This window comes from Gymnodraco acuticeps, unplaced genomic scaffold (assembly GCF_902827175.1).
Source record: "Gymnodraco acuticeps unplaced genomic scaffold, fGymAcu1.1, whole genome shotgun sequence".
NCBI classification, from domain to species: domain Eukaryota; kingdom Metazoa; phylum Chordata; class Actinopteri; order Perciformes; family Bathydraconidae; genus Gymnodraco; species Gymnodraco acuticeps.
The window spans coordinates 288643-298686 of NW_022989913.1; the positions used below are offsets into that span (position 1 = coordinate 288643).

A 10044-nucleotide genomic window follows, 5' to 3' on the forward strand; every position below is an offset into this window, starting at 1 on the left:
TTGAGTTACAGGTGCATTTACCCAAATGTATTCACCCTTCTTCTCTGTTTCAGAAACAGTACCTTTTAAAATTCTAAAACCAGTTGGAAATGTCATGATGTGGTGAGTATTGACCAACAAAAACAACCTTTTTGCTCATAAATCAGTTTTACCTCCTATTCCTGATTGTGCACAATACACTGGTGCTTTAAGTGTCTCACTTTCTCTTTCATTTCTGATGATTAAGCCTCGGAAAGATTAATTTAACTTGATAGGAGCTCAGGTCGACATCACCCTCAAGAGAGCAGAAGCTTGTTGCTGTGGTTGCTGGAGGATGTTTCACTTTATTTCCTGTAATGTGATTTTTGTGTTTCAGACAAATATGCGGCCCTTGCTGATCATGCCCACTCAACTTTTAAAGGTATACTGCTTCTTTTTTTTATGTGAGTAGCAAACAAAATACTCAAGATGTGTGACCTCTCTCTGTTTCACATTATCTATATCAACTTTACATTTTTATGTGTTTCAAAGATTAGACATTCATTAGAAAATGTTGTTGTTTACAAAATTTATTCATACAAATCTTACAACACTTTCATAACATTGAGAAACGTAAAACCCCATATAAGGACTCCTGTGTGTATAACGATGTTACTTGTACTAAGGTTAACTTTTTAAACACATTGTTTTCAGATAGATAAGATTAAACATTGAGGTAAGGCGTTTTGGCGCTTTCAGAAATATCAACAACAGGCATTTTCTATGATCTGACAACATCTTGGTCATGTTCTGAAACCCTTTGAATCTTTATAGTGATGCACAGAGTTCTAAATAATATGTCGGGGCTATTTTCTGATTAATAAATTACTGACCAATATCAAAATAATCAACAACACCTCAAAGTCAACAGTAACAAACACTGGTCATTGTTCACAACTCTCACAGACACTGAACACCCCAATCTCATGCACACACACACACAACACACACACATTGCCTGCACCATCAACATATACACATTCTATTCTTTTTTTTTTTTACTTTTATACTCAGTAAATCATTGGCCATGCTTTTAAAAAAAAAGCCTAATTCTACTACTCTTGGGGCAGACTAAACTGAGCGGAAAAGGACGTTTCAATATAAGCTAATGGACTGCAGCATTGTAGGGCCACTAAAATTGCCATCTGTCACTTGTGGCGAATTTCTTATATCGTTTTTTTTCTCATGTCGAAGCAAGGCACCAAAGCCAAAAGCTGTTTCAACTCAACATTCGCATTCAGTCTCTCATTCACACAAACACGCACACACCAATAGTCACATATCTACATCCGCACACAGACACACTCACACATGCCCACCAAGCAGCTACATCCGCACACACACGTTCACACAAAGCCTGTAGAATAAAGCCAGATTGAAGGAGTGTATTGATAGGTTCTATGGGGGAACACATGCCACTGATTGGATTGCAGGGGTGCATAAAGCATTTGCATAATATCGAATAAATACATGAGATATCTCCCTAATATAAGTCAATGGGAAGATCCCGCTTCTTGAGGGCTGAATTTCATTCTCCTCCATGGTGCGAGAAGGGAACTCACATATTGTAAATCTGATGCCAGAGTGATGGGAATTCAACACCTGATATTTTCTATCAGACTCCTTGACCCTGATGTCACTTTGGCAGGTCAGAAACACCTCTTTTTTCTCTGTTTCCAGGTGCAACAACCTCTCTCAGGCTTGTGGGTGCCATAACCTTTCTTTTATGTAACTTCGTTTTCTCTCTTTCACTCACATTATCTCTTCATCTCCATGCATCCACTCTCCTCGTCTCTTTATCACATCCTCACTGCACAAACCTCGGTAGACATCCCACGCAGATCAGCTTCGTCTTAACAACAAATCACAGCACTGTCAAATCAACTATATAGCACGGCGATCTAGAAGCAAAAATAATCTTTTTCTAAAACGCTACCAGGACAATCAGCAAGAAGGGGGTCCAGTGTCTTGTCTCATTATATCCACAATGACAGCAGCAGGGGAGGTAACAATTCAACAAGTCAGTGCAGTACCAGTTTCCACCACCTCTAGCCCTCCTTGTTCACATTCCCAACACATCTAGGGGGGGGGGGGGGAGTGGTGCTGAAATATGCTTAGCACAGCCCATCTCCCAAATAGCACAATCCAAAAAAAGCACGATGGCATGCATGCAGTTTCTAAGCAAAAGTAGCAAAGGTGTCAGTTTCCACATGCACCAATAAATAAGAAGTTTAAATATTCCTCACTGGAACTCAGATGCTACCGTTCCTCACTCCGCCTCTTGTCACAAGATAAAAAATGCTTCATTTCCTGCATCTTTACATGTTCTGGGTCCATTCTGAATATTTGGAGTGCTGCCCAAATACAATCAACAGTAGAAGCACAATCTTCTGAATAATCCTGTTGACTGAGCACAGACAACATTGAGATGGATATGTGCACTGTGTAATTTCTATACTGTACATAATACACACATATGGAACATTCTTAACACAGTCCTATCGAGAACGTCTTTTCTCCCTACTTGTTGAGGTAAGTGAGCAAGCAGTGTTTGCCGCATACTTTTAACAGCAACTTGAGTGCTTTTGATTTATCTTTAGGAAAGGCTATAATGCCCTTGGAAAAGCCTGCAATTACATTTCTGTTTAAAAGAGGGTCAGATTTTACCACCAGTTACATGAATGGTTGTGTAAGTCAATCAGTTTTTCCATCAAATGGGAGGCTGTTCAACAAAAGCCGTCTGAATTCCCCTGGAGGGGCAGCAAGCTAAACAAACCCACAGACTCCCATTAAGGGAGTGAGGGGGGGGGGGGGGGCAAGGGCAAAATATATCATTAGATAAGCCAGATATGCCTAGCATGCTCACTGCTTCTTTGGGCCTGTTTGGAATACAAACAACACTAAAAAAATAGAACGTTGGTTACAAAAATAAGTATAACATTCAATACTTTGATTGTCTTTTTAAAATCTATTTATTTTCTGCATATGTAGATGACCTTTGAAGATTTCAAGCGCATAATGTTGAAGGTGCACAATTATCTTTTTTTTTGTAGCCTACTATTTTCTTCTTTTTTTTTTTTTTTAAGTCATTTTGTTTTGTTTTTAACATCTGAACATGAAAATAAAAATATTGGTCCACAAAGTATAACTGTGCGGTATCAAGTGCTTTTGTACAAAAAGAAAAAAAACGATATTATTATTAAAATATTCATTTTAATGGCTTTACTTCATACATAAATACATGTTGAAAGAACACAGGCGCAATCCACTGGTTGGTCAGATATATTTGAATGACTTTGATTTAACGACTGGATGTATATACACAGGAGGGCAGCTTGGCGCTTTAAAACGCTACAAATAGGCAAGTCGGCGTCCTTTGTTCCTAACTCTCTGTCTGTACCTTCTTCCCAGAACCGCTGCTAGGTATTTCTGCACGGCCATCTGCTTTCTATAGCGACTGTAGCTGTCGGTGAAGATCCCATCTGAATGTCTTTTGGATAGGGGCTCTGACTCTTCCTCCATGCTGTTGTCTTCACTGAAAAATAACAAACGAAATAACATTAGTTAAATCTGAAGCCTTCCACTACTCCACAGATTTCTGCTGTTTTTGATTGGAAAGCGCTTTGATAATTTAATTTATGTTGCATAATGTAAAGTTGCCTACAATCATTAATACATCGTAATTTGGCCTTTAATAGTATTGTTTTCGTTTGGAAAAGAGCGGCAAGCAAGACAGTGTAAAAGAAACAGTGATTTTAAGCGTTTTTACAAAAGTTATACATTATTCATTTGCAGCCAATTGGAAATTCTGACGCATTTTTTTTTTTTTTCATTAAAGCTTAGGAAATCAATTTATGGATGTATCACATTTAAATTGAAGTGTATTTTAGCCTCAGAAAAAACAGCCCCTCGGGAGTGCCACAACAAAAACAGAAACAAAATGATTTTATTTTTTTTATGGAGAGAGATACAAATAAATGAAAAGAAACCACACAATGAAAGACAGTGATGCAGCAGCCGTGTGCAAACGGAGAAACATAAGAGATGATGACTGCAGGTGAACGCTTATAAGAAATGCCTGCTTACCCTGCACGAATTGTCACCAGAGAATGCAGATAATGTCTCGCTGTTAACTGACCCAGGATCTCCCTCAAGGCTCTATCTAATTCTTCCTCAGCATGCCTTTCTGGTCTAGATGATAAAACGCCAAAACACATAGATCATCAGTGACTAAAAAAGCGCAGACAAAATGATCAAAAGTAGCCTGAAATGTCCCCACCCACCCTCAGCTCCAATATCACATCAGGTGAAATTAAATCGGAGCCTTCTTGCATAAAGACTACCCTTGCTCCTTATTAACAGTATTTTTGAACCAACATTTTAGGCTACTCGTAATGAAAATAACACTGAACAAATAACATGAGGAACTCTGGGAAAAACAAAGCAAGCAAACATTATCGCAAAACAGCAAAAAAGTCATTAACATGGAATCCAGATCGAGGCTTTAGCTGCGATCTGAAAGCACATGTACCTTTTCTCTGGTGGGTAGTATAGCGTGTATGCGTCGTCGTTTAGGGATGGTGGGCTTCGTATAGCAATCTGATCGCCATCAAAGCCCATGTCGGATAATGAATTCCCATCCTCATCGAAGGCGTCGTTTTCAAGTCTGCAAAAGGGAGAGCACTCATCACAAATCTGATCTGTGCACAAGTGGGACGCAACAGTGAAAGAATGCCAAAATGTCTGCATCAGTTTCTAAAATCACTGGGAGTTTAACTGCATTAGAGATAAGGGAAGAAAGGGACAACATGTACAATCTGCAGGTGTTTTTGCAATAAAATCAGCATACGAATTATTTCAATTTTGATTAAAAAACAAATAATTGTCTTAAATGTAATAAATAAAGCTTTATTGTATTGTTTCATTACATATATTTATTTTTTTCATCGGGAATGTAATATGGTTTGTAATTCCAATTAGCTCTCAACACAGGCTACAGCCTCATTAATTATGTAGGTATCGAAACAATGGGTGTGAAAATTATCACATTTAGAGTAGGCGTGGAGAGGTGTTAAAAGAATGCCGCAATTAGCAGTGAAATATTAGAATCAATAAGAGCCACGCCCAAATGATGAATGTTTTTCACAAGGAAAAAAAAGAATTCATCTTAAATGGATAGAGCTCTCCTATTCGTTTCGCCTCGCCTCTCCTTGGTGACGCCAGTCCACCGTCATCCCAAGAGCTTGACTGTACTCTCATTTTTAATCAGTGTCCCCCCGGACAGAAACCTCTACGCTATTTCCATAATCATTTTCCACAGAAGACCTGTATACGTGTAAATGACTGTATTTCCTTTTGTTATTCCTCTCAATTATGTGGTTACAAATTGCGAAAAAGTTATTTTAGTGCCCAAATCCAAATATTCGAATTAAATATATCATTATTCACGATGCAAACCCATTCTTGAACAATAATGATCGGCAGAAACATGGATAAAATACTACAATCAGGTAATAAAGACTGATGAAGCACGGTTACCTACCTAATCTTAGGGTAACTTAGTCCGATAGGTGTGCAGAAGACGCTGTAGTGCATTAAGATTCCGTAGACGAGCAAGATTAAAGTCGCTTTACTCGAACTGGCCATGCTGTTAGAAAAAATGAAAAAACAGGCGTAACATTAAACAGGTTAGTCAGTCCTAGAAACAACATGCTCTTTGTTCTGTCATATTCAACATGCTGTGCTACTTCTCTGATCAAACTACAAAGCTGGATCGAATAATAATGAACATAAACTACAAACACAACGTCCGTTTGCCAGAACAAAAAAAAAAACGTAAAAGTTGAACTGGTATTGAATCCTTTGCATGCAGCAGGAAAGTAATTACAATTATAAGCAGATCTCCATGCAGTGCATACAAAAAAAGATAATTTCCATTACTTTCTCTCGCTTTCCATCAATAGATGTATCCGCAGATAAAGCACATACCTATAGCAGGGGAGCAGGGAGGCTGTAGGATGTGATCCGGGTGTGGTGGTGAGTGAGAGGAAGAGAGACGGTTTCCTTCTCACGGCACTTCGTTCCCTGGCTGAAGCGCCTCCGTCGTCTCCTTATGTTCCCCTCGGTGCAGCCTATCTCACCTTCACACACAATGAATGGCACTCAAGCAGACGCAAACAAACCCGGTGTGAAAGTGCGCTGTGAGCTCCTCTGCATATCGCTGCTCTAAACTTTGTCCTGTGCTGTGATTGCCTTGGATTTTTATCTATGTATCCTAAGCCTTGCCCCCCCTCCCCTCCTCCTCTTCCTCCCTCCAATATGTCACATTAAGGATGCTATAGACGTCATCAAGTTTGCCTCCCGGAATAAAAAAAGTACAGTTCCTTCCTCATCGATGCATCCGTCACCCTCAACCCCCCCCCCCCCCCACCTCCCTCCCTCCTTAGATGTTAGAAGTTAACTTTAAAACTTTCTTTCTTTTAAAACAAAAGAATGTGGTAAAAAAAACAAAAAACTGAAATGTGTGTGAGTGCTTTCATGAGCTTTGCACAGGATGGTGTGACGACCATTTCAGATCAATACTTCCCTCACCGCGTCACCAATAAATCCAATTAGGGTTTTGTGATTATGACAGAGATGGGAAGTGATCGCCTTTGCTTGTTTTGCTGGTATTATGTGACTGGGTGTTTTTTTGTTGATCAGACATCCACAGACCAAGTTCAAGGCCTCTGGGGAGTCAGGAGCTGTCCAGTGCTGAACACAAAGGTCTCAAATTCTCTATTTACAGTCACTTTCAAATCATTTCCTACAATTGTTGACTGGATATCGAGGGGGTGGTTTTAATGGCGGTGCAATGACAGCACTAAGGCCTCCTATCCGCTGGATTGTTGAAATAAACGAGGCACGTAATCTGATTTGAAGCTGGTGACGCAGGATGCCGGTTCAGAGAGCTATCAGCCTACGTGGCTTTAAAAACGATCCACTCATTTTCCCAACATTGTTCTGAAATTGGCATAATGCACTGATTGATACATTTAAACGAATAACTTGAGAAAAAGCTCGTAGCTATACTGGTATACATGTGGCAATTAACCAAGAAGCATTTGGGCCTAATTCTCCCTGATGAAGCCTCAATTGGCACATTGTTGGCAATTAGTTGAGCCTCTTTTCGCTTTTGGTTTTTCTTTTATATGCTATTTATTATTTGCTAATAATACAGTCATATAATATCTTAGTTAAGCATATACTTGGCATTAATATTCATGGCATATAAAACGAATGTGTGTGATGCAAGTTAGATGCTTTTACATTGAAAGGGTTGACGCCTGAGTAAAAATCTATTTTGGTATGCCTGCACGATCCCTCTCTTTAATCACCAACTGGAGGTGAATGCACCTTTTCATTCAGCTCTGTTCACTGAATCCTATAGCTCACAAACAGATTGAAGAGTTTGCCAAAGAGAGATTCACGTCAGCGTTTTGTTTACTCTGACGCAAAATGACGCCCAGAGCCAGTCACCGCCGGAGGGGCCTATCCACAACTTCTTCATGGTGGGGCGTGATTCCCTCGAGGAGCACAATTTAAACATCATGTGTTATAAACCGAGCAGACCACTCACATGAGGCCTGTTTCAGTAGGTCTTGGTGCAGGACGGAAGACTGAGCAAACGGCGCCATCATGAGGACAAGAAGAGAAACGCGAGAATAATCCCAGCTGCACTCAGAGAAAAGATGAGTCAATACCCTCAACCATTAACTGATGTGTTTTACCAGCAGAGAATGACGTACACAATGAATGGTTTCTCCTTATCCTCAAATATTTTTAGTGGAATATCTCTAATGCTATGTTTAATCCTCCGTTTTTTATTGGAATATCGTATTGCTTTCCACTCATCCTTACATATTATTATTATAATAGCTTGAAAGGTACTTTCAATTTGATCAAGACCTCTTTTTGTGTTATTTAGAATCCACCATGTTGTCATATATAACTTCAGATTATTCTAGTCAACTGATATGGGCTGAATTGGATGGTTTTATTGAATTGCAGTATGGGCTTGGCATAGGTGCATAACGGCCTTTTTTGTTCCATGAAAAAAGCATGTATTGCAGCCACCTTGTTGCAGGTTGAATGTCTGAGAAATGTCTGAATAAACCTCTGAGATTTGTTCGTTTTAAAGACCTGAAGAGATGACTGTATATCACATAACAATATTTGAGAGAAGAAGCCAAAATGTTTATATTTAATTGAAGATGAAACATTTCTAAATGAAAGCAGCTCAAACAGAGTCTTTTTCATTCGGTTGTGACACAGTAATAAACCCATCAGATAGAAATATACTGAAGCGTCAAATCACCAGCAGGAATCTGTGCTTTTCTGATCAGCTGCAGACAAAACGAGACTCGTTGAGGTTGTCGCTCAAAACCCAAATGTTTTTGACTTGCTTTTGTTGTATCATCTTTTTACATATTAATTGTGGTGGTAATGGTGTTATTCTTGATGTCTGCTTTTATTTTATGTATTTATGTCTTTCTCTTGGGAGCCTTATGTACTCACGAATTTACTGAAAATGACTCATACTGTGTGTGTGTTTGTGTGTGTGTGTGTGTGTGTGTGTGTGTGTGTGTGTGTGTGTGTGTGTGTGTGTGTGTGTGTGTGTGTGTGTGTGTGTGTGCGCGCGCGTGTGTGTGTTATATCTTATTTTCCACAGGGGGTGCTAGGGAGACCTGCCCTGGGTGCAGTTTGCAGAGCCTCCTGTGCACAGTGCATTTAGAGTCAGTAGGGGTCAGCAAACCACTTTGAATAATTCTTATAAAGTCCCACACATGTTGATCCTGCAGTGCTGTAATATTCTAGTAGATTTGTTTCCACTTGTTTAAAATGCACATTTAGCACGATCTTCCCTACCCCAAAACAGCCCATTATGTGTTAATCATATAACTGTCAAAAGCAATAATATGAGCCCAAGCCCACTATATTTTCCCTTTTGGAAATGTTATAGGGCGGACAGATATTTAGGTGGGCTATCATACTGTTAACTGCAGGATTATATGTAATGTTAATCTGAGGATATTAAGAATGTAGTCCCATTCATTTTTCACACAACGGGCGCCAGATGCCTGCAACATTGCGAATATGAGTTCAAAGGTTAACACAGCGTCGCTTTTGATGTCTAAATTCACAGTTTAAAAGTACATTTTACATGGTTTGATTTAGTGACAAAATTAAATCAGTTTTGTCTTTTTGGCACTGAGCCAGATGGTGGATTGTGCTTCAATCGGCGCCAGTGATGTCGGCCATATTGGACACAAGGGAAAAACCATTCAATAGGAGATCATGTGGCGTTCAAGGGTCATCGAAAAAAGTCAAACATGATGGTATAAACCCACATTACAACCGTAATGTATGAATAAAACCTAGTCAAATAAACAAAAAGCCTGCATTTGCTCAACCAAGTTCTCAAGGTTTTATTTTGTAAGTGTTCCTGGATAATGTTGTAATTATTTGTTATAGCCTATATTTTTTGCAAAACATTTACATCATTTTGGATCTATGCTGAGACAACAAAAAAAGTAATGGTAAAGTAATTTAACATGTGCCCTTGGGTCAATTGTTTCAGATTTGTATTTGTTACACAAGAAGTGAAAATAATAATAACCACTGTTCCAGCACTATTTTCACAAAATACTTTTTATTATTTAAGGTGTTAGGCCTATCTTTTAGTTGCTGGTTCCCAAACTGTAGGTCTGGGTGAAGGTTCATGGAATATTTTAGAAAAGATCACAAAAACAAGGACACAAAATATGGTAATCGTTTCGGATGTTCTTGTTATGTTTGCCTTTCAGGCGAATTACGAGATAGTTGTTTCAAAAGTATTCATGCAACTAGACACTTTATTCACAAGCATTGCTGTTTAAAGGGAATCACAAGCCTAGAAAAGTTTGTGTTAATCACGTTTAAGGTCCATTGCAGCTGGGAAAGTCAGATGTACGAGTCTAATCTGAGTCCCTGAACGCAGCAATATTC

The 10044-nt window shown here is 39.1% G+C and overlaps 1 protein-coding gene across 2 annotated transcripts; it reads right to left on the reverse strand.

Annotated features, from left to right (window-relative positions):
- Positions 1-532: 532 nt before the first annotated feature.
- Positions 533-6284, reverse strand: adcyap1b (adenylate cyclase activating polypeptide 1b). Of its 2 annotated transcripts, XM_034209758.1 has the most exons (5): positions 6007-6284; positions 5561-5665; positions 4550-4684; positions 4105-4209; positions 533-3553 (listed from the first exon to the last, which is right to left on the reverse strand). In XM_034209758.1, exons 2-5 carry the CDS (start codon positions 5662-5664, stop codon positions 3370-3372), a joined length of 528 nt encoding a protein of 175 aa, XP_034065649.1. In that variant the 5' UTR covers position 5665; positions 6007-6284; the 3' UTR covers positions 533-3369. The 2 variants fall into 2 exon arrangements, with proteins under 2 accessions (XP_034065649.1, XP_034065650.1); XM_034209759.1 differs by lacking the exon at positions 4105-4209.
- Positions 6285-10044: the final 3760 nt, after the last annotated feature.

What these genes read in the sequence shown, in the direction of transcription:
- adcyap1b (XM_034209758.1), bottom strand. Translation starts at nt 5,664, where the DNA reads ATGGCCAGTTCGAGTAAAGCGACTTTAATCTTGCTCGTCTACGGAATC. An exon ending in CTAAGTTACCCTAAGATTAG is followed by an intron (nt 4,685 to 5,560) that starts GTAGGTAACCGT and finishes TCCCTTTTGCAG; the next exon opens with ACTTGAAAACGACGCCTTCG. An exon ending in TACTACCCACCAGAGAAAAG is followed by an intron (nt 4,210 to 4,549) that starts GTACATGTGCTT and finishes TTTATCATCTAG; the next exon opens with ACCAGAAAGGCATGCTGAGG.